This window comes from Neophocaena asiaeorientalis, unplaced genomic scaffold (assembly GCF_003031525.2).
Source record: "Neophocaena asiaeorientalis asiaeorientalis breed wild unplaced genomic scaffold, Neophocaena_asiaeorientalis_V1.1 scaffold446, whole genome shotgun sequence".
Classification (NCBI taxonomy): domain Eukaryota; kingdom Metazoa; phylum Chordata; class Mammalia; order Artiodactyla; family Phocoenidae; genus Neophocaena; species Neophocaena asiaeorientalis.
Window position 1 is genome coordinate 114,207 of NW_020173684.1, and position 24,723 is coordinate 138,929.

The following is a 24,723-nucleotide window of genomic DNA, read 5'->3' on the forward strand; positions in this document are numbered from 1 at the left end:
TAGAATGTTAGTAGTCTAACATCAGCTACTGTTAAAAATCAGTGAAATGTGTAAAGAGATGTGAAGAAAATAACATTTGTGGGTTTGTTGTTCTTCATAGTCATATATGTTTCTAACATTTAGATACCAATTTGATACTTAAAAAATTAGTTACAGATTTTCAAGCAAAATTAGCCTGACACAAAATAAAATGATCACAAAGTAAAATTCCATCATGAGATTCAATGTCTATGATAGATGATTTCTGAAAGCGTTGAAAATTGAATTGAGTCAGGTGTATCGGTAGTTTGCTTTTTTAAAACAATCTTGCATTAAATCTTTTGTAGATCAGTTCCTGCCTAACTTAAATTTTTATAAACATCCTTTTCATGCATCAGCTTTGTTTATATGAAGACTACCTAATATAAAAAGGTGATGCATCTTTCACTAATTAAACACCAAATGGAGCTGAAATACCTTGTCCATATATGAATGGATGGATGGATGGATGAATATGCTTTTATTGAATGTCTCATTGTTTTGGATGTAATTATGCCTTTCTGAAAGTCTCTTTTTTAATCTTTCATAGAGCAGTACTCATCTAATATCTGCCTCGCTGAGGAGTTTTTCTCACTCTGTATGGCTGGTTCCTCCTCTTCTGCCCAGTTACTAAGTGTTGGATTGCCTCAGATCTCTTTCTAGATTCTCCATTCTTTGTCTGTACTTTCCCTGGTGATTTGAATATTATTATCTACATGCCAGTGACTCCCAGACTTCCCCTTCACCTGTGACCATCCACAGAGTTCCAAACTTGTATATCCAGTGCTTGTGCTTAGTATTTGGCTGTATGTTTAATAGGCATCTCTAAATTAACCTAGATAAAATAGTACTTCTGATTTCTGTCTCAAAAGCCATCTTAGTATACAATGTCACTACTCATTTACCCAAGCTGAAAATCTAGGAATCACACTTGATTCTTCCCTTTTTCTCACTGCACCCGCCTCCCCCCGCCCTCCACATACATGTAACACATCAGTAGGTCCCGTTTCTCTGCTTCAACATACATCACAAGTCTGATGACTTCACTTTGTGTCCATTGCTGCCAGCCCCTTAGCTCAAATCAGCATTTCTCCCCTAGGTTACTCCATTCTTTCCCTGTTTCTGTCTTGGCTCTCTATGGTATATGTTCCGCACAGCAGCCAGAAATATCTTTAGAAGTGCAAAGCAGGACTTCCCTGGTGGCGCAGTGGTTAAGAATCCGCCTGCCAGTGCAGGGGACACGGGTTTGAGCCCTGGTCCAGAAAAATCCCACAGCAGCTAAGCCCGTGTATGCCACAGCTACTGAGCCTGTGCTCTAGAGCCTGTGAGCCACAACTACTGAGCCTGTGTACCTAGAGCCCGTGCGCTGCGACAAGAGACGCCACCGCAATGAGAAGCCCGTGCACCGCAACGAAGAGTAGCCCCCGCTCGCTGCAACTAGAGAAAGTCCACACAGAGCAACGAAGACCCAACACAGCCAAAAATAAATAAATAAAATTTATTTTAAAAAAAAGAAAAAGAAAGAAATGCAAAGCAGATTTGATTTCTGATGGCTTCTTTCTGTATACAGAATGAACAGATTACTACGGCTCTTCCTGTTCCGGATCCTGCTCACCTTGCACATCACTTCTCCACGCCTCGCATGTCACTTTTCTTACTGCTCGTGATACCTAACTCATTGGCTTTTCTGTTTCTTAAAATCGCCTTAGAAACTTTGCACTTGTTCTTTTCATTTGACATCTTCTTTCTTAGATGTTTGTTCCGCTGTCTCTCCTTGACATTCAGGTCCCATTTTAAATACCTCCTCAGTGAGGCCTCCTTGGCCACCCTGTCTAAACTAGCCAGCCCTCTCTCTAACAGGCACTTTCTGCTATCAGTATCTTGATTTGTTTTCTTCACAGACTCATCACTTTGTTTCTTATTTATCATCTCTTTCCCTCTTCTAGAATATAGTAGGTTTCTACAGCAGCAGAAGCTTTTGTTCTCCACCCTATTCTCAGCACTTAGCATAGTCCTTACGAATAAATGTTGTATAAAAATGAGGTAATTTGGTCCTGTGAGAAAATAGACTATTTGTTTGCAAGATTGTTTTGATGTTTAAATGACAATGCCATACTCAGTAGCAGTTGATATTATTTTGATGGTAATGATGTCATTGTTGGATGTGATGTCAAAGAGCTACATAGTTAAATTTGCATTTTAACAACAAGTATTTCATGTAGGTTTGAAATGTTAGATAATGATTAATACTAACAAAATTGCATAATTGCATTATTTTTTGAATTTTATTTTTTATACAGCAGGTTCTTATTATCTACTTTATACATATTAGTGTATATATGGCAATCCCATAGTTGCATTTTTGAGTCAGCTAGAAGTATTTGTTATTTTTCTGAATCCTAGTAAGCTTAATAATGAAATTAGGAAATTATTTCCCATGAAGCTGATTCAGTAGCCTAGAAGTAAATGTCTTCTTTTTCACCAGAAAACTGGCATCCTGAGAACTGAGAATTTTGTTGTATGAGTAACATATGTACACTTTTTATTCTTATTGCTGTTTGCCAAAATTAAATTTCTGAAGTTTTGTTTAAAATATGCAACTGTGACATTTTATCCAGTAGGAAATGTTGGTGCATATAAGAAATTTTGGATACTTTCCTAGTAGATACTGATGAGTTCATAATAAATGGCAAATTAATACATTTTTTATTAAGGCACGCCACAAAAGTACAGTTCTTACATTAATGATATCATTTTTTTGGTTTATAGTTTTTAGCAGAGTATCTATTCAGACAGAAAAAACAGCAGAAATAGATTACTTGTTAGGAGATATCTCAATATATACCCACTTAATATTACCGTGAAAAAATAAAGCTAATTGGAATATGTTTCTTAAACACAGACTCTCATATAAAAATAATTCTCAGCTTTAGTATTGAAATCTTAATTTTTCTTGATGCAACCGTGAATGAGCAGTAAGTAACTGGTTCCTATAAGCTTTTTGACAAATGTTATTTGTGCCAATAAATTCTCAGTAGCTCCTGATCTTGGTTGTTTAATATTGGAGTCACATAAGCAGAAACAATTTATATGGTTGGAAAAAATAAACTAGGCAACTTGTTTACAATGGAGTTTAGCCACAGAACAGGAAAATATTCAGCATCTTCTCTCTGACATACACATTTTTTTTTTAACCTTCTCTAAATTCATACCCTACAGGCTACTTTTATAAGGATCCATAGATTTTACTTATATACCTTATATTTGCAGCAAGGTAAACCATATTCAATTATCTCATTTTTGTTGGCTAGGTACAAATTAAGTGTAATTTTAAGATAAGTAAGCTGTTTGCCACCCAAAATGTGCTACGATCTGTTTTCTGTAAATTATAGTGAAAAAAGTTAAAATATGTTTATAAAAGTGATTTTGTTGGTGCTCTCATAATCTATATTTAACAACTGTTGTGTGCTCTCTTTCTCTCCTAGTCTGTGCAGATAATAATCATGTCCGGACATGGACGGTAACACGATTCAGAGGAATGATCTCTACTCAGCCAGGCTCTACTCCTCTAGCATCGTTCAAGATACTGTCCCTGGAGGAGACAGAAAGCCATGGAAGCTATTCCTCTGGAAACGACATAGGTGAGCTAGATCTTTCGGGGGGACATTTTCAAGTACTGTGTAGGCCATGCTGAAGAAGTATTATCTGTAGTAGAAACCTAAAAAGGAGTTTTAAATATAAGTTTTTCATTTTCACTTTGAAGCTCATTTAAAACAGAAGTTTAATCTTTTTCTGATTAAGTTCTATAAAGTCACAAAATATACTTTTTTTTTGACTTTATGAAGGTACAAAAGTGATACACATTTAATAGAAACAGTACTTTGAATTTTGAACTTTTCCCAGGCTAGGGATATGTGGTACCATATTCTCTCGTGGTGTCAGGCGGCAGCAGCAGGCCAAAGTTCCCAGGCAGCTGCGTGACCACAAAGGTAAACAAGTGATGTGCTTAGAATCAGTCTGTACCCACATAGCCATTCTCTTTTTCACTTTCAGTATTCAATACATTGCGTGAGATATTCAATACTTTACTATAAAATGGACTCCGTATTAGATGATTTTGCCCAACTGTAGGCTAATGTGAGTGTTCTGAGCACACTTAAGGTAGGCTAGGGTAAGCTATGATGTTTGGTAGCTTAGATGTACTAAATGCATTTTTTTTTTTGCGGTACGCGGACCTCTCACTGTTGCGGCCTCTCCCGTTGTGGAGCACAGGCTCCAGATGCGCAGGCTCAGTGGCCATGGCTCATGGGCCCAGCCACTCCGCGGCATGTGGGATCTTCCCAGACCGGGACACGAACCCGTGTCCCCTGCATCGGCAGGCGGACTCTCAACCACTGCACCACCAGGGAAGCCCCCCTAAATGCATTTTTGACTTAGGATATTTTCAATTTAGGAGTAATTTATCGGGATATAACCCCATCATAAGTTGAGGAAAATCTGTATTATAGCATCATTTTCCATTGTTTAAAAAGTTGAGGACTTCCGTGGTAGCGCAGTGGTTAAGAATCTGCCTGCCAATGCAGGGGACATGGGTTCGAGCCCTGGTCTGGGAAGATCCCACATGCCGCGGAGCCACTAAGCCCGTGCACCACAACTACTGAAGCCCACAGGCCTAGAGCCTGTGCTCTACCACAACAGAAGCCACCGCAGTGAGAAGCCTGTGCACCGCAACGAAGAGTAGCCCCCGCTCGCCGCAACTAGAGGAAGCCCACACGCAACAATGAAGACCAATGCAGCCCAAAATAAATAAAAGTTGAGAGCACATTTTTTATCTTACTAGCATTTCCTAATTTAAGTGATATTATCTCCAAATGCTAACCACTTTTGTTTATAATTAAAAGCCATGATGGCTGTACACATTTGAAACTTGAAATACTTTTTTTCCTTCGTTGCTAATAATTAACCTGAAAATAGCTTTGAAGCTGGAAAAGGGCTGGTGTTCTTACATACTGAGAGTGGTTTTGATGGCATCCATTAGTAAACAGTGTAGGGTGTCTCTACTGATTTCAGCAAAGGGTATATAAAGTTAGTTATAACAAATCAGTCTCTCCCTACACCATACATACACACAAACAGTCTTCATGGAGGTAGATCATTTTCCTCAGGGATCTGTTTGAAAGAACTAATGCACCTTGTAGATCATCTTGTATAAGCAGAAATTATAGCACTGATGGAAAACGAGGAGTGGATCAGAATTGTTATGCATGAAACTATTAAATGTATGTCCATCGGGATATTTGCTCCCACAGTAAAGATTTCAAAAATAGTTATCTTTAAGAAATGTAAGCTTCTGAAGAGAACTGTAGTACCACAGTCTTAGTATTTTTAGAAAGAGAACTACTCAGTGTTGTCACTTTTATCAGTTGCTGTGTGATCCCAGTTCCCAGTGTGATGATAGGCATTGAAAGTTTTATTTCGACAAGTTTTTTTTCCAGCTTTATTGAGATATAATTGACATATGTAAGTTAAAGGTGTAGCATCAACAGATACTGAGTACTTTTGCTCCAGGCATTTGAAATCTAAAAAATTGCAGTGAACATCAACTTACTAGCAAACGATTGTATTTTGCACACTGCTCAAGTGCATGGACGGAAAGCCCCCAGAAGAGAGTGCTAGTCTGTGTGCTAGGTGTAACATACACCCACATGTAATCTTTTTGACAATTTTATGAGGTAGATCTTATCCCCACTTAACTTTGACAGAAAGCAGTGTTCAGGCAGAGCACTTCACAGAGGTCTTAATGTTGGAACTGAGAGAGGCGGCAGGGGGTGATGCTAGGAGTTTGAACTGAGATGTGAAGGTGTAAGTTCTAGGACAGGGACATTCCTGGAAGGGAAAACGGCATGTTAAAAGGATAGAGGCCAATAGAACCTGGCAGGTTTGGCAGATGTCAAGAACGTCATTAATTGTTGGTATGTAGCTGAGAATAGTAGGACCTGAGACTAGGTAGGTAGGCAGGCGTCAGATCAGGGAGCACATGGTGTAATGTGAATAAAAGATATTTAGAAGCAGCCCTGTAAATTACTTAAGACAGTCATATGTAAAATGTTTAAAAGGGCCAGGGAGATGTTTTTTCTTTTCTGTTCATAGTTTTGTTTAAAAAAAATATCCTAAGAGGTAGACATGTAGACTAGTGGAACAGAATAGAAAGTCCAGTGTCAGTGGGGGTGGTAGGGGTGGAGTGTAGATGGTAAAGGGGAATGGAGTAACAGATACTGGAAACAGCTGTGCCAGAAAGAAATGGAGCTAGTTAGAAGGTGAGTACATTCATAGGTCATATTTTTGAGTCCTCTTCCTTTCTCCCCCGTTGAAGATAACAGAGATGGAAGGATATTCTTTTGTGTTCTCTGAAGGAAAGGTGCTAATTTGGGCAAAAGTGTTGGGGAAACTATAAGAGGGGAGGTATGGATAATTACTTAAGGTATGAAGTTATGTGAGAATCTCACATCAGTAATAAAGTTTGAGGGGGAGGGAAGATATAGTCCCGTAACCCTCTTTCCTAGTTATTTCACCCGTCGTCAGTATTTTGACTTTGTTTCTGGGTTATTGAGTGAGGACTGTCTTTTCATTTCAATAGAATTAGACTTCAGAGAGTTGTGCAGGAATTGGGCAACTGCATAGCTTAGTGAAAAGCCAGACAGCTTGGGTTTGGATTCCAGCAGTTCCATCAGGTAGAACTTGAGAGATCTTTGGTTAACTAACCTGTCGGTGCCTTACTTTTCTCCTTTGTGAAATGGAGATGATAATAGTGCATCCTTTATGTGGTGGTTACGATGATTCAAATGAGTGATTTGTAAAGCATGTAGTGTGGTACATAGTAAGCATAAGCATTCGCTAACTAATAAGAGTGTTATTCTGTTTATTAATCAGGTATGATTCACATAAGATAACTTGGGATATACTATCTTTAAAAACTGTGTTGTACATCGCATACTTTTTGTGAATGATGAGTTGATATTTAGCTAATGAGTATTGGGAAAGAATTATTAACATTTTATGTGTAAGTTTTACATAAAAACACTTTATATTGTTCACATTCTTTCTAAAACATATGAGCCACTTTCCTACCTTGCCAAGTACAAAAAAGTAAAAATAATTGAATTTACCTTTTAGATTGAAATCCTTGAAGGGTACAACAGGCTCTGATAAATGAAATTCTACTTAATGAAGTTGTACTTTATTTTTTAAGATTTTGCATGTTAAGGTTTCAAAAAAAGTAACATCAATACATAAAGTAACTTCATTTATACATCCCTTTCTTGAAGTGATAAGAAACTGAGCACATTCTGAAAGATAGTAAATGTAGAGCTTCTATTTTAACAGGTCTCCTTCTAGTACTCTTAATGTATAGTCATAAGCAAATTATTGCCTTCAGTTTTTACAGTCTTAGTGCATAAAATATAATTTTGAAAAGTTATATAAAAATTTTTATGAATTTTTGAACTATTTTTTTATACAGCAGGTTTTTTTTAACATCTTTATTGGAGTATAATTGCTTTACAGTGGTATGTTAGTTTTTGCTTTATAACAAAGTGAATCAGCTATACATATACATATATCTCCAAATCTCTTCCCTCTTGGGTCTCCCTCCCTCCCATCCTCCCTATCCCACCCCTCTAGGTGGTCAAAATGCACCAAACTGATCTCCCTATGCTATTCTGCTGCTTCCCACTAGCTATCCATTTTACATTTGGTAGTGTATATATGTCCATGCCACTCTCTCACTTTGTCCCAGCTTACCCTTCTCTATCCCCATATCCTTAAGTACATTCTGTAGTAGGTCTGCGTCTTTATTCCTGTCCTGCCCCTAGGTTCTTCATAACCAGTTTTGTTTGTTTTTTAGTTTCCATATATATGTGTTAAGAAGAATCCTTGCATTCCTGTGATAAACCCCACTTGATCATGGTGTATGATCCTTTTAATGTACTGTTGGATTCTGTTTGCTAGTATTTTGTTGAGGATTTCTGTATCTATGTTCATCCGTGATATTGGCCTCTAGTTTTCTTTGTGACATCTTTGTCTGTTTTTGGTATCTGGTTGATGGTGGCCTTGTAGAATGAGTTTGGAAGTGTTCCTCCCTCTGCTATATTTTGGAAGAGTTTGAGAAGGGTAGATGTTAGCTTGTCTCTAAATGTTTGATAGAATTTGCCTGTGAAGCCATCTGGTGCTGGGCTTTTGTTTGTTGGATAGTTTTTAATCACAGTTTCAATTTCAGTGCTTGTGATTCGTCTGTTTATATTTACTGTTTCTTCCTGGTTGTGCTTTTCTAAGAATTTGTCCAATTCTTCCAGGTTGTCCATTTTATTGGCATATAGTTGCTTGTAGTAATCTCTCATGATCCTTTGTATTTCTGCAGTGTCAGTTGTTACTTCTTTTTCCTTTCTAATTGTACTGATTTGAGGCTTCTCCCTCTTTTGCTTCATGAGTCTGGCTGATGGTTTATCAGTTTTGTTCATCTTCTCAAAGAACCAGGTTTCAGTTTTTTTGATATTTGCTATTGTTTCCTTCATTTCTTTTTCACTTATTTCTGATCTGATATTTATGATTTCTTTCCTTCTGCTAACTTAGGGGTTTTTTTGTTCTTTCTATAATTGTTTTAGGTGTAAGGTTAGGTTGTTTATTTGAGATGTTTCTTGTTTCTTAAGGTAGGATTGTATTGCTATAAACTTTCCTCTTAGAACTGCTTTTGCTGCATCCAGTAAGTTTGGGGTCATCGTGTTTTCATTGTCATTTGTTTCCTGGTAGTTTCTGATTTCCTCTTTGATTTCTTCAGTGATCTCTTGGTTATTAAGTAGTGTGTTATTTAGCCTCCATGTGTTTGTATTTCGTTCAGATTTTTTCCTGTAATTGATATCTAGTCTCATAGCGTTGTGGTTGGAAAAGATACCTGATACAATTTCAATTTTCTTAAATTTACCAAGACTTGATTTGTGAGCCAAGGTATGATCTATCCTTGAGAATGTTCCATGACCACTTGAGAAGAAAGTGTATTCTGTTGTTTTTGGATGGAATGGCCTATAAATATCAGTTAAGTCCATCTTATTTCATGTATCACTTAAAGCTTGTGTTTCCTTATTTATTTTCATTTTGATCTGTCCATTGGTGAAAGTGGGGTGCTAAAGTCCCCTACTATGATTGTGTTACTGTCAATTTCCCCTCTTATGGCTGTTAGTATTTGCCTTATGTATTGAGGTGCTCCTATGTTGGGTGCATAAATATTCACCATTGTTATATCTTCTTCTTGGATTGATCCCTTTATCATTATGTAGTGTCCTTCTTTGTCTCTTGTAATAGTCTTTGTTTTAAAGTCTATTTTGTCTGATACGAGAATTGCTACTCCAGCTTTCTTTTGATTTCCATTTGCGTGGAATGTCTTTTTCCAAACCCTCACTTTCAGTCTGTATGCGTCCTTAGGTCTGTAGTGGGTCTTTTGTAGACAGCACATACACGGGTCTTGTTTTTGTATCCATTCAGCCAGTCTAAGTCTTTTGGTTGGCACATTTAATCCATTTACGTTTAAGTTAATTATCGATATGTATGTTCCTATCACCATTTTCTTAATTGTTTTAGGTGTGTTATTGTAGATCTTTTCCTTCTCTTCTGTTTCCTGCCTAGAGAAGTTCCTTTAGCATTTGTTGAAAAGCTGGTTTGGTGGTGCTGAATTCTCTTAGCTTTTGCTTGTCTGTAAAGGTTTTAATTTTCCATTGAATCTGAATGAGATCCTTGCTGGGTAGAGTGATCTTCATTGTAGGTTTTTCCCTTTCATCACTTTAAATATGTCCTGCCAGTCCCTTCTGGCTTGCAGAGTTTCTGCTGAAAGATCAGCTGTTAACCTTATGGGGATTGCCTTGTATATTATTTGTTGTTTTCCCCTTGCTGCTTTTAATATTTTTTCTTTGTATTTAATTTTTGATAGTTTGATTAATATGTGTCTTTGTATATTTCTCCTTGGATTTATCCTGTATGGGACTCTGTGCTTCCTGGACTTGATTAACTATTTCCTTTCCCATATTAGGGAAGTTTTCAACTATAATCTCTTCAAATATTTTCTCAGTCCCTTTCTTTTTCTCTTATTCTTCTAGGACCTCTATAATTTGAATGTTGGTGCATTTAATGTTGTCCCAGAGGTCTGTGAGACTGCCCTCAATTCTTTTCATTCTTTTTTCTTTATTCTGCTCTGCCGTAGTTATTTCCACAATTTTATCTTCCAGGTAACTTATCTGGAATATCTACCTCAGTTATTCTGCTATTGTTTCCTTCTAGAGAATTTTTAATTTCATTTATTGTGTTGTTCATCATTGTTTGCTCTTTAGTTCTTCTGTTTACAAGATTTTGGATCATCTTTACTATCATTATTCTGAATTCTTCTTCAGGTAGACTGCCTATTTCCTCTTCATTTGTTTGGTCTGGTGGGTTTTTACCTTCTTCATCTGCTGTGTGTTTCTCTGTCTTCTCATTTTGCTTAACTCACTGTGTTTCGGGTCTCCTTTTCGCAGGCTGTAGGTTCGTAGTTCCTGTTTTTGGTGTCTGTCCCCAGTGGCAAAGGTTGTTTCAGTGGGTTGTGTAGGCTACCTGGTGGAGGGAACTAGTGCCTGTGTTCTGGTGGGTGAGGCTGGATCTTGTCTTTCTGGTGGGCAGGTCCGCATCCGGTGGTGTGTTTTGTGGTGTCTGTGACCTTATTTTGATTTTAGGCAGCCTTTCTGCTACTGGGTGGGGTTGTGTTCCTGTCTTGCTAGTTGTTTGGCATAGTGTGTCCTGCACTGTAGCTTGTAGGTTGTTGAGTGGAGCTGGGTCTTGGCGTTGAGACAGAGATCTATGGGAGATGTTCGCCATTAGATAGTACATGGAGCTGGGAGGTATCTGGTGGACCAGTGTCCGGAACTCGGGTCTCCCATCTCATAGGCACAGGCCTGACACCTGACCAGAGCACCAAGACCCTGTCATCTACATGGCTCAGAATAAAAGGGAGAAAAAAAAGAAAGAAAATAAATAAACAAAATAAAATAAAGTTATTTAAAAAAATGATTAAAAATTTTAAAAATTAAAAAGTAATTTAAAAAAACAGAAAGAAGAGAGCAGCCAAACCAAAACAGAAATCCACCAATGATAAGAAGCACTAAAAACTATACTAAAAAAATAAATAAGTAAAAGGACAGACAGAACCCTAGCACAAATGGTAAAAGCAAAGCTATACAGACAAAATCACACACAGAAGCATACACATACACACTCAGAAAAAGAGAAAAAGGGAAAAAATATATATCGTTGCTCCCAAAGTCCACCCCCTCATTTTGGGATGATTCGTTGTCTATTCAGGTATCCCACAGATGCAGGTACATCACGTTGATTGTGGAGCTTTAGTCCGCTCCTCCCAAGGCTGCTGGGAGAGATTTCCCTTTCTCTTCTTTGTTCTCACAGCTTCTGGGGTTCGGCTTTGGATTTGGACCCGCCTCTGCATGTAGGTCGCTTGAGGGCGTCTGTTCTTCGCTCAGACAGGATGGGTTTAAAGGAGCAGCTGATTCGGAGGCTCTGGCTCACTCAGGCCGTGGGGAGGGAGGGGTATGGAGCGTGGGGCAAGCCTGCGGCGGCAGAGACCGGCGTGACGTTGCACCAGCCTGAGGTGTGCTGTGTGTTATCCCGGGGAAGTTGTCCCTGCAGCATGGGACGCTGGCAGTGGCGGGCTGCGCAGGCTCCTGTTAGGGGAGGCGTGTATAGTGACCTGTGCTTTCACACAGGCTTCTTGGTGGCTGCAGCAGCAGCCTTAGCATTTCATGCCTGTCTCTGGTTTCCACGCTGATAGCCACGGCTCACACCCGTTTCTGGAGCTCATTTAGGCAGCGCTGTTAATCCCCTCTCCTTGCGCACCAGGAAACAAAGAGGCAAGAAAAAGCCTCTTGCCTCTTTGGCAGCTCCAGACTTTTTCCCGGACTCTCTCCCGGCTAGCCGTGGTGCACTAACCCCCTGCAGGCTGTGTTCACGCCGTCAACCCCATTCCTCTCCCTGGGATCTGACTGAAGCCCGAGCCTCAGCTTCCAGCCCCTGCCCGCCCCGGCGGGTGAGCAGACAAGCCTCTCGGGCTGGTGAGTGCTGGTCGGCACCGATCCTCTGTGCAGGAATCTCTCCACTTTGCCCTCCGCACCCCTGTTGCTGTGCTCTCCTCTGTGGCTCCGAAGCTTCCCCCCTCTGCCATGTGCAGTCTCCGCCCGTGAAGGGGCTTCTAGTGTGTGGAAACCTTTCCTCCTTCACAGCTCCCTCCCACTGGTGCAGGTCCCGTCCCTATTCTTTTGTCTGTTTTTTCTTTTGCCATACCCAGGTACGTGGGGAGTTTCTTGCCTTTTGGGAAGTCTGAGGTCTTCTGCTAGCGTCAGTAGGTGTTCTGTAGGGGTTGTTCCACATGTAGATGTATTCCTCATGTATTTGCGGGGAGGAGGGTGATCTCCACGTCTTACTCCTCTGCCACCTTGAATGACCCCTCCAGCAGGTTATTATCCATTTTATACTTATTAGTGTATATATGTCAATCCCAATCTCTCAATTCATCACACCAGCACCCCCTTGCCTCTTTCCCCCCTTGGTGTCCATATGTTTGTCTTCCACATCTGTCAATGTCTGCCCTGCAAACAGGTTCATCTGTACCATTTTTCTAGGTTCCACATAAATGCATTAATATGTGATATTTTTCTTTCTGACTTACTTCACTCTGTATGACAGTCTCTGGGTCCATCCACATCTCTACAAATGACCCAATTTCCTTCCTTTTAATGGCTGAGTAATATGCCATTGTATATATGTACCGCATCTTCTTTATCCATTCGTCTGTCAATGGACATTTAGGTTTCTTCCATGACCTGGCTATTGTAAATAGTGCTGCAATGAACAATGGGGTGCATGTGTCTTTTTGAATTATGGTTTTTTCTGGGTATATGCCCAGTAGTGGGATTGCTGGGTCATGTGGTAATTCTATTCATAGTTTAAGGAACCTCCATACTGTTCTCCATAGTGGCTGTATCAGTTTACATTCCCACCAACAGTGCAAGAGGGTTCCCTTTTATGCACCCCCTCTCCAGCATTTGTTGTTTGTAGATTTTCTGATGATAACATTCTTACTGGTGTGAGGTGATACCTCATTGTAGTTTTGATTTGCATTTCTCTAATAATTAGTGATGTTGAGCAGCTTTTCATGTGCTTTTTGGCCATCTGTATGTCTTCTTTGGAGAAATGTCTGTTTAGGTGTTCAGCCAACTTTTGGATTGGGTTTTTTTTTAAATATTGAACTGCATGAGCTGTTTATATATTATGGAGATTAATCCTTTGTCCGTTGATTTGTTTGCAAATGTTTTCTCCCATTCTGAGGATTGTCTTTTCGTCTGTTTGTAGTTTCCTTTGCTGTGCAAAAGCTTTTGTTTCATTAGATCCCACTTGTTTATTTTTTTTTTATTTCCATCACTCTAGGAGGTGGATCAAAAAAGATCTTGCTGTGATTTATGTCAAAGAGTGTTCTTCCTGTGTTTTCCTGTAAGAGTTTTATAGTGTCTGGTCTTACATTTAGGTCTCTAATCCATTTTGAGTTATTTTTTTAAAAAATTTCTGATGCAAGATGAACTACTTGTAGTGTTGTATTTTGTGTCTGATTTTGAGATGGAATGCAATGCCACAATGACAGGCATGAAGAATTTTTTTTTTTCAAAATTAATGTTCCTTTTTTTTAAATGAAACCTGTTAAATTTTAATTAATTTTTGCCATTTTGTTTTCTGACCCAAGGGCCTTTTGGAGAGCGAGATGATCAACAGGTGTTTATCCAGAAAGTTGTTCCCATCACTAACAAACTGTTTGTAAGACTCTCATCTACTGGGAAGAGGTAACACTTTACTGTAAAGATATTATATTCAGAAGTCACATTTGTCTTGCAAAACACGTTAAGTCATTTGACACTGATAAATAGTGGTATCAGAAACAGATCTTTGAGAGAGATGTCTATTCTTTATCTTGTGGTCATTTTAACTTAAAGTTAATACAGTATACTTAGTGCTTATTCTCTACAATCTACTTATGATTTTCACTGCTGTGGACTTTTAGGAAGGACTAGTGATATGATAGTAGAACAGATACACAGCGAATTGGATGGTAGACAAGTGAAATTCTAATTCCGGCACTTCCTCTTACTAGCTATGTAAATTCAACTTAACTTACTTTGTTTCTGTGAGCCTCAGTTTCTTTTAAAGTTTAACGACCTTGCCAAGATTTCACTGAGTGAAAAACATGCAAAATACCTTGCATAGTCCCTGGCTATAATTGATGCTCAATAGGAGTTAGTTTCCTCTTTTTCATTTGACTAAAATCTTACTTCACTTACAATTATTATTTACAGCCTCAAACATATTGTGCTGTAACATTCCTCCTCTTTAAGAACAAAATTTTTTGCATGTCAAGGAAGTGAAAAAAGTAAAATTCCTATTAGTAGTTACTAAGTAGGTTACAAATTTTTATATTAATGTTACTAATGCTAGTGACATTTTAAATAATTTCTCTTATCTTCAGCATGTGATCGCTGATTTCTTAATATTTTAACGATAAAGTCTTTGAGATGATAAATTTTCTTTCCATCAAAGTTCATTGCATGTAGTCATCAGTGATTGTTAAATGAATTGATTCCAGAAAATGATTTTTGTGTTCTAAACTTTTTTTTTTTTAAGAAAATGTTATTAGGAACCTACAGTGTAGTTACAGGCCAAATTTTTATCTGGAGAAATGCGTCCCTGCGCTTTAGTGTTGATGAAGAAGCTGCCAAATGGTTTGAAGCTGCTGTTATAACAGCGTTCTCTAACAATGTAGTCTTTCATATTCTTCTTCAGTGCTCATGTCCTGTCCAGTGTTGTTCTGTCCCTAAGTATTGTTCTGTCACTTCCAACAAGAGCAGAGTGTTGTAATCAACTATAATTTATGCATGATAAAACAAGTTTTATATAGTTTTTAAGTTTATGATTCCAGAGGAAAAGCTATAGTTGTAAAGATATTATAAGCCAAGGAGCCAGGTTGGAAATGTTTTTTTCTCTCATTTAAAATCCAGGCCCTTATATTCTTTTTCATATTCTTTTCCACTATGGTTTGTCACAGGATACTGAATATAGTTCCCTGTGCTATACAGTGGGACCTTGTTTATCCACCCTATATATAATAGTTTGCATCTGCTAATCCCAAACTCCCAATCCATCCCTCCTCTCCCTTGGCAACCACAAGTCTGTTCTCTGTGCCTGTTTCTAGTTCATAAATAAGTTCATTTGTGTCATATTTTAGATTCCACATAAAAGTGATACATGGGATTTGTCTTTGACTTCACTTAGTATGATAATCTCTGTGTCCATCCATGTTGGTACAAATGGCATTATTTCATTCTTTTTTTTTTTTTGGCTGAGTAGTATTCCATTGTATACAGGTATCTTCTTTATCCATTCAACTGTCGATGGACATTTAGGTTGTTTCCATGTCTTGGCTATTGTGAATAGTGATGCTGTGAAATAGAGGTTTTTGTATCTTTTCAAATTAGAGTTTTGTCTGGATATGTGCCCAGGAGTAGGATTGCTGGATCATATGGCAACTCTGTTTTTAGTTTAAGGAACCTCCATACTGTTCTCCATAGTGGCTGTACCAATTTACATTCCTGCCATCAGTGTAGGAGGTTCCCTTTTTGGTCTTCTGACCATTTTTTGATTGGGTTGTTTTTTTGTATTAAGTTGTATGAGCTGTTTGTATATTTTGGAAATTAAGCCCTTGTTGGTCGTATCATTTGCAAATGTTTTCTCCCAGTCTGTAGGTTGTGTTTTCATTTTGTTTATGGTTTACTGTACTAAAGCTTGTAAGTTTGATTAGATCCCATTTATTTTTGCTTTTATTTCTATTTGCCTTGGGAGACTGACTTCAGAAAACATTGGTACGAATTATGCTAGAGAATGCTTATTAGCCTGTGTTCTCTTCTAGGAATGTGATGGTATCATGTCTTATTTTTAAGGTCTTTAAGCCATTTTGAGTTTATTTTTGTGTATGATGTGAGGGCATGTTTTACCGTCATTGATTTGCATGAGGCTGTCGCAACTGTTTTCTTAATTATTATTTACAGGGGGACATCTTTATCCAGGACTTCCCCCTGCAGGTGGATACCACAATCCCCTGATACTTAAGTCCCTTATATAAACTGGTGTAGTACAGTCAGCCCTCTGTGTCTGTGGGTTCCACATTATGGAGGGCTGACTGTAGTTTTAAACAGAAACAGGAATCTAGATTTTTAAAAATATTTTGTCAATTCAGATATAATTGAAAAATTAACTACATTAACAAAAATAGAAAAGTGATCATCTTGATAAACACAGAAAAAACATTTGACAGTTCAGCAACCATTTATGATTTTTAAAGAAGAATCCTAGCACTTAATAAAGGGCAGATTCATTAATCTGTTAAATAACATCTGCAAAAGTAAGTGTAGCAAACCTCATACTCAATGGTGAAATACTAGCTTTTGCCTTGAGATTGGGAATGAGACTGGGATGGGCTCTGTCACTTGCTATATGTGGGCATTGCAGGAATGAACTCCCCCCTTACCCTCCACCATCCTTTTCCCTGCCTGCTAGGAAGCTCAGCTAAGCTTCATATTCTGTTCATATGTTTTTCACATTAATGAGAGTTGTTTTTCCTCTTCCTCCTTTATTTTCGGACCTTGCATTTGCCTGGCACTAATTGTTAATAATCTTTTTTTTTTTTTTTAAATAAGCCTCCTCAACTTTGTTTTGAAGTAGGCTGGGATAAATGTTTCAATCAAGTACAATTCTGTTAACCCTTCTGTGGCTTTGGGACATCATTTACTGACATCATTGCTTGGTCTCCTCATTTGTCAAATGTGGATAATTGCTCTTTGTCAGGTTCTTTTATGAAAAAAATCAATGAAGATAGCTATAAAAATGCTTTGAAAAAGTTGAGTATTAATATATTGGAGAATACAAGGCTTGAATTGTATTCCCGTTGACTCTCTTTGACTCCTTTAAATCTGTTTTATATGTGTGGAAGAGTCAACTGTAACTTTGCAAAGAGACAATTAATTTAAAAATCTGAATTATAAAATGTAATTTGTTCCTCATGGTTTACAACTGTACAATGTCTTTTGCAGAATCTGTGAGATCCAAGCTGTTGACTGTACTACAATATCCTCATTTACAGTGAGAGAATGTGAGGGCTCCAGTAGGATGGGCTCAAGGCCAAGGCGCTACTTGTTCACGGGCCACACAAATGGCAGCATTCAGATGTGGGATCTGACCACTGCCATGGATATGGTTAACAAAAGTGAGGATAAGGGTAGGTTCCATATGGAAAGGTGTTTGGCACAGGGTAGGCTTTTGACATAAGTGATTATAGTGATGTATGTTTTCCTAAGATGTAGGTGGTCCGACTGAAGAGGAGCTACTCAAATTACTGGATCAGTGTGATCTGAGCACATCTCGCTGCGCTACTCCTAATATCAGTCCAGCAACTTCTGTGGTTCAGCATAGCCGTCTTCGTGAATCAAGTTCTAGGTAGGTTAAAGAGCTGAATTGATTGCTTTGGGAAAATTGGCTGAGCTATTGTAACCACATAGTTCTTTAAAGCCAAATTTTTCAAAGTACATTTTAAATTCATACTTTTTTTTACTAAATTTCTCATCTATATGCATGTTTCTTTTCATAAAAAAACCATTTTTGGCCCTTTTACTTATTTTGTGAATTGCTGCCAATTTGAATTATTATGTGATCAAGAATTCATTCAAAGGAAATTAGAAAAATCACATGTCCCCTTAGATGGTATGTGGAACTGGTGTTCCTATTGCCTATGGACATATTAATAAAAATGATTACATTATCTTGTCTAATCTTACTTTGTCATTGTATTAGAAGTGCATAATGCCTTAGTATATTGTTTTAGTTAACCATATTTTTTAAAAATTCCAAAATCTGAATTAAGGGCCAAATACTGAAACTGTTGGTTCCACATTGGTTTTAAAGGTGTTTTCCGTAGCTTTTTTTCAGCTATTCAAAAATCTAGCTTCATTGCGAATATATATGTATGGTGTATTATTTGCATTGTTAATTTTGTACACACACATACAGTATATAGCATGCTTAAGATACATTTTTATATATGTAAATAAGGATATAGTATTCATTATAAAATTTATATGTTTTAACTGGTAGTTTAATTAATGAGATGTGCCCCTGAAAAATCCCAGAAAGAAACGTGAGCTCTAATTATTAACTGTATTTCAGTCTTCAGCTCCAGCACCATGAAACCATCCATGAAGCAGCTACTTACGGTTCCATGAGGCCTTACAGAGAAAGTCCCTTGTTAGCAAGAGCAAGGAGGACTGAGAGCTTTCACAGTTACAGGGACTTCCAGACTGTGAACTTGAACAGAAATGTAGAAAGAGCTGTCCCTGAAGATGGTAACTTGGGTCCAGTACAAGCTGAAGTGAAGCGGGCAACAGGGGAATGTAATGTGTATGAGAGAAAGTCTCCTGGAACCGAAGTTAAAAGTTTAAGAGAATCAGATAGTGGAGTGGAGGTGCATAAAATAGCTGAAGGTTTTCTAGAATCCAAGAAAAGGTCATCAGAAGATGAAAATGAAAATAAAGTGGAGTTACGGAAGAAAGGAGGATTTGAAGGAGGAGGATTCCTTGGAAGAAAGAAAGTCCCCCACCTGGCATCATCACCAAGTACCTCTGATGGAGGAACTGACTCACCTGGTACTGCATCCCCATCTCCTACGAAGACTACTCCATCTCCTCGGCACAAAAAAAGTGATTCTTCAGGTCAAGAGTACAGCTTGTGAAAACTCAGCAAAATGAGTAGTTTCATTAATTCAGATGAGAGTTAAACTTTACTGGAGTTCAACACATTAGCTTTTACACCAAAACTTTACAAATTAAGATTGGACTTCATTCAGTATCTTTTTGACAGAATTACCTGGGGTAAGGAGATAAAATAACCATATCATCTCTTCAGATCTTTTGGAAATTTTTTTTAGTTTTACAGGCACATTTAACATCATTTGTAAAGCAGGAGTCTACTTCAGTGTTTACTCTGTGGATTTTGGAAGCATAGTACCATGTCTTAATAAGATGGTGCCCATATCGATGAGCATCCCCTTAGAGTGTGGGAACCAACAGACTGCATTCCTCATGTTGATCATGCCTGAGATTTGTCTTGCAATGTTATATTAAGTGAATTACATAATTCTCTTTGGAGCTTAGTCTCCCAACCCTTATTGTGATTGCAAAGTGGTTTACCAGGTATTTAATGAGGTGCTATGTTTGTGAAAAAATATGTAATTCAAAAACACTATTGAATACCAGATTACTCTGTGTAGTAGGAAGTCCTTTAGGATAATTTTACTTTAATTGTGGTCATTTTCTGATTCTCATTGTTGGAGTTCTTAAATCTTAGCAAGCATCACCAATATTAAATATTAAATTGGTCAAAAGTTTAAACTTTCTTTAAAGTTGGAGCAATTGTCTGTGTTTGAACAGATGAAGTAAAAATAATAAAGACAGCTTTGAGTGATCACAAAGGAAAACTGTACCAGTTGCCAGTCAGCCTTGTTTTAGGAGCCAGGATATTTTTTTCCTGTGTTAATAATCAAGATAATTAATTAAATCAGAATGTGGCCATTTTGTTAAGCTTGAGACTGCAGTTCTGAATTTTTTGGTTAAAGGTTTTGGCTGCTGTAGAAATATTTTAAATATATTTTGAATTATAAGAACAAAAAAATCTTTGTATTTTTTTCCATTTAATTGGAATGATTTCCAAGTTTCTGCAAATAAGGTAATTGTAAATTTAAAGCATTAAGCATTTATTGGTGGATAATGTATATATTCCCATTCTGAGAAATATAAGTGGATCAAGTCAAAATAAATAAAGTTTCCTATATTGCCAGTGGTTTCACAGCCATTCTCTTGTATTTGTCAATTAAGTCAAATAAAAGTGATTAAGACTGTGTTTTCAAGTTATTCAAGGAACAGTTATCCTGTTTAAAGTGCACCTACCATGAGTTTGTTCATGTCTTTGCTTTTTCCCATAATAAAAGGGAAGGGGAGAGGGAGCAATTTATATGTATGAAAACTAACTTGTATTACCAATGAGGGGAAAGTTAGGCAAAGCATAACTTCATTATTACTAAGGATTGTAATTATCTCTTACACCCTTCCTTCTCATTATGATACTCGTGTTAAAGTTAGGTGGGCAAGTAAGAAAATTTTACAAATTGAGTGTTTTTACCCAATCTTTTCCAAGAGTAAAAGGCCACTGGAAGTTTTTTTTAAAGAATTATGTAGTAAAATCTTATAAAAAGGCAATTCACTATACCATTATTCCGTACTATATTTGCATTATACTACAAATCTTTTCTCATTCACTTAACAAGAGCTTGAACCTTGATGTTGTAGCAGGAACTTGAGTCTACTCTGGCACTTAACTTGTAACCTTGAGCAGATTATAATGAAAAAACTTAGGCATAGCAGGGATAATTACCTTATTAGAGTTTTTGAGACTGAAAGGGGAAAAAAACCTCCACAGCCACCTGCACGCCACAACCTCCTCTCTTCCTCATCTGTGCTGTGAACTTCTTTCGAGAACAGGAACATCTTTAACGCTGTCCATCATTGTAAGGAAGAAGAGGCAGACTTTAGCAGAAAGGCCATGTGAGGACTCAGAAGATGGCCACCTACAAGAGCACTCTCACCAGAAACCAACCCTGACAGCACCTCGATTTCAGACTTACAGCCTCCAGAACCGTGAACAGAGAATTTCAGACGAGATGGTGGAGTTAGAGGACCTTTAGCTCACCCTCACCTCCTGGGCACACCAAAATCACAACTAATTGCTGAAAAAACATCAGTAAAAAAGACTAGAATCTGCCCCTCCCCCCCCCCCCGCCAAAATTCTACATCCAGACATAAAGAAGAACTCATGAGACAGTAGGAGGGGTACACTCACAGTATAATCAAATCCCACACCACCCAGGGGGACAACCCACAAACTGGAGAATAATTATATCACAGAACTTCTGCAGGAATGAGAGCTCTGAGCCCCACGCCAGGCTCCCCAGCCTAGGGGTCAGTCATTGGGAGGAGGAACCTCTAGAGCATTTGCCTTTGAAGGCCTGTGGGGCTTGATTGCAGGAGCTCCACAGGACGGGGGGAAATAGGCACTCCACTCTTGGAGGGTGCACACAAGGTCCCACACTCACCAGGTCCCAGGGCAAAAGCCGTGACTCCGTAGGAACCTGGGCCAGACCTACCTGCTAGTCTTGGAGCATCTCCTGGGGAGGCAGGGGCAGCTGTGGCTCTTGGGGGGCATAAAAGCTGGTGGCAGATGTGGGGACCTGTGTAAACTCTGGATGGAGTCAGACATTTCGAGTCCTTGGCACCAAGACCCTGCCCCACCCAACAGCCTGTAAGCTCCAGTGCTGGGATGCCTCAGGCCAAACAACCAACAGGGTGGGAAACAGCCCCACCTATCAGCAGGGTTGCCTAAAGACTTCTGGACTCACAGCCACCTCTAGACACACCGCTTGACAGGGTTTAGCCCACCAGAGGGCCAAGACCCAGCTCCACTCACCAGTGGGGAGGCACCAGCCCTTCCCCCCAGGAAGCCTGCACAAACCTCTCTACCATTCTCATCCACTAGGGAGCAGACACCAGAAGCAAGGAAACTACAGTCTTGCAGCCTGTGGAACTGAGTCCACAGCACAGATGAGAACCTACCCTGGGACCAGCTAGCCCCTGGCCCTTGGATGGCAAGAGGAGAGTGTACTGCTGGGACACGTAGGACATCCCCTACAGGGGGCCACTTCTCCAAGATAGAGAAACGTAACTAAGCTAGTACATACGTAAAAATACAAATAGAAATTTAAACAAAATGAGACAGCAAAGGAATATGTACCAGACGAAGGAACAAGATAAAACCCCTGAAGAACAACTGAGTGGAGATAGGCAATCTACCTGAGAAAGAGTTCAGAGTAATGATTGTAAAGATCCAGGAACTCAGGAAAAGAATGGAGGCACAGACCGAGAAGACACAAGAAATGTTTAACAAAGAGCTAGAAAAATCTAAAGAATAAACAGATGGACTAGAAGGAACCAATAGAATAAATGAGACAGAAGAACAGATAAGTGAGCTGGAAGGCAGAATGGTGGAAATCACTGCCATGGAACAGAATAACAGAATGAAAAGAGGACAGTCTAAGGGACCTATGGGACAACATTAAATGCACCAATATTTGCATTATAGGGGTCCCAGAAGGAGAAGAGGGAAAGGGCCTGAGAAAATATTTGAAGAGATAATAGCTGAAAACTTCATAAAGAATAAACAGATGGACTAGAAGGAACCAGTAGAATAAATGAGACAGAAGAACGGATAAGTGAGCTGGAAGGCAGAATGGTGGAAATCACTGCCATGGAACAGAATAACAGAATGAAAAGAGGACAGTCTAAGGGACCTCTGGGACAACATTAAATGCACCAATATTTGCATTATAGGGGTCCCAGAAGGAGAAGAGGGAAAGGGCCTGAGAAAATATTTGAAGAGATAATAGCTGAAAACTTCCCTAACACGGGAAAGGAAACAGTCACCCAGCACAGAGGGTGCCATAAAGGATAAACCCAAGGAGGAACATGCCGAGACACACAGTAACTGATAAAACTGAAAGACAAAAAAAAAAAATATTAAAAGCAACAAAGGAAAAGCAACAAGTAACATACAAGGGAATCATCATAAGACTATCAACTGATTTTTCAGTGGAAAGTCTGCAGGCCAGAAGGTACAATATATTTAAAGTGATGAAAGGGGAAAACCTACAACCAAGAATACTCTACCCAGAAAGGATCTCATTCAGATTCGAGGAAGAAATTAACACCTTTACAGACAAGCAAAAGCTAAAAGAATTCAGCACCACCAAACCAGCTTTACAAGAAATGCTAAAGGAACTTCTGTAAGTGGAAAAGAAAAGGCCACAACTAGAAACAAGAAAATTATGAAGTGGGAAAGCTCACCGGTAAAGGCAAAAATATAGTAAAGGTGGGAAATCACTCACACACAGATATAACATCAAAACCAGTAATCGTGAGGGAAGGAGAGTACAAGTGCAGGATACTGGCAATGCATTTGAAATTAAGAGATAAGCAGCTTAAAACAATCATGTACATATATATAGACTGCTATATCAAAACCTCATGGTAACCACCAAAGAAAAATCTATAATATACACATGAAAAGAAATCCAAACACAACACCAAAGACAGTCATTAAATCACAAGAAGACAAAAGAGGAAAGGAAGAAAAAAGATCTACAAAAACAAGTCCAAAACAATTAACAAAATGGCAATAAGAATATACATATAGAAAATTACCTTAAATATAAATGGAGTAGATGCTCCAACCAAAAGACATAGACTGGCTGAATGGATGCAAACACAAGACCTGTATATATGCTGTCTACAAGAGACCCACTTCAGATCTAGAGACACACAGACTGAAAGTGAGGGGTTGGAAAAAGGTATTCCATGCAAATGGAAATCAAAAGAAAGCAGGAGTAGCAATAGTCATATCAGAAAAATAGACTTTAAAATAAAGACTGTTAAAAGAGACAACCAAGGACACTACATAATGATCAAGGGATGATTCCAAGAAGATACAACAATTGTAAATATATGTGCACCCAACACAGGAGCCCTTCAATATATGGGGCAAATGTTAACAAACATAAAAGGAGAAATCGACAGTAACACAATAATACAGGGGGAATCGAACACCCCGCTTACCTAAATGGAAAAATCATCCAGACAGAAAAGCAATAAGAAACACAGGCCTTAAATGATGCATTAGACCAGATGGACTTAATTGATACTTATAGAGCATTCCATCCAAAAACAGCAGAGTACACATTCTTCTCAAGTGCACATGGAACATTCTCCAGGACAGATCACATGCTGGGCCACAAAGCAAGCCTCGGTAAATTTAAGAAAATTGAAATCATAAGTATCTTTTCTGACCACAACACTATAAGATTAGAAATCAACTACAAGGAAAAACTTCAAAAAACAAATACATTGAGGAAAAAAAATGAAATATGTATATACTTCGTGTGACTGATGAAAAACAACAGAATTTTAATTCTCATGATGAAAAGTTTTTCCAGGAATTCTGAAATTACTTCAAAACAACACTCAAGTATTTTCATATCACTAGGATAAGTATTGTTATCCTCATTCAAAATGAGATCACCAAGACCCACTGAGGATAAATAATTTCGCCATAAGTCTCCTTAGCTCCTGGGCCACCTTGTGAACCCACATCTGTTTCAGTAGCCTATGGTCTTTTCCTGGCTTTCTCATCCAGGCTTCTGTATCAGAGTCACCTGAGATTACCTGCTAAATTTGAATCTCTGGTGGTTGGGACTCACGTTTTGAAAAAAAGTGTTAACAGTTGATTCTAACGTTCATCTAATTCATCAATGGTTGAGAGATGATTCAGAACATCCTTTTTTCTCAAATGGGCTCACCTTTATCATTTATGTGTAAACTGTAAATACAATTCAGAGCTGTTAGTATTTTTTCATAAATACATTAAATC

General features: G+C 38.4%; 1 protein-coding gene across 1 annotated transcript in view; it reads left to right on the forward strand.

Annotated features, from left to right (window-relative positions):
• The window catches only part of KCTD3 (potassium channel tetramerization domain containing 3), a 56,004-nt gene extending 35,961 nt beyond the window's left edge, over nucleotides 1-20,043 (forward strand). Inside the window, exons 9-13 of the mRNA XM_024750147.1 lie at nucleotides 3,504-3,659; nucleotides 13,841-13,937; nucleotides 17,235-17,419; nucleotides 17,505-17,637; nucleotides 18,364-20,043. Of these exons, the coding sequence (XP_024605915.1) occupies nucleotides 3,504-3,659; nucleotides 13,841-13,937; nucleotides 17,235-17,419; nucleotides 17,505-17,637; nucleotides 18,364-18,925 (1,133 nt within the window). The 3' untranslated portion in view covers nucleotides 18,926-20,043. The remainder of the gene's footprint in view (nucleotides 1-3,503; nucleotides 3,660-13,840; nucleotides 13,938-17,234; nucleotides 17,420-17,504; nucleotides 17,638-18,363) is intronic.
• Nucleotides 20,044-24,723: the final 4,680 nt, after the last annotated feature.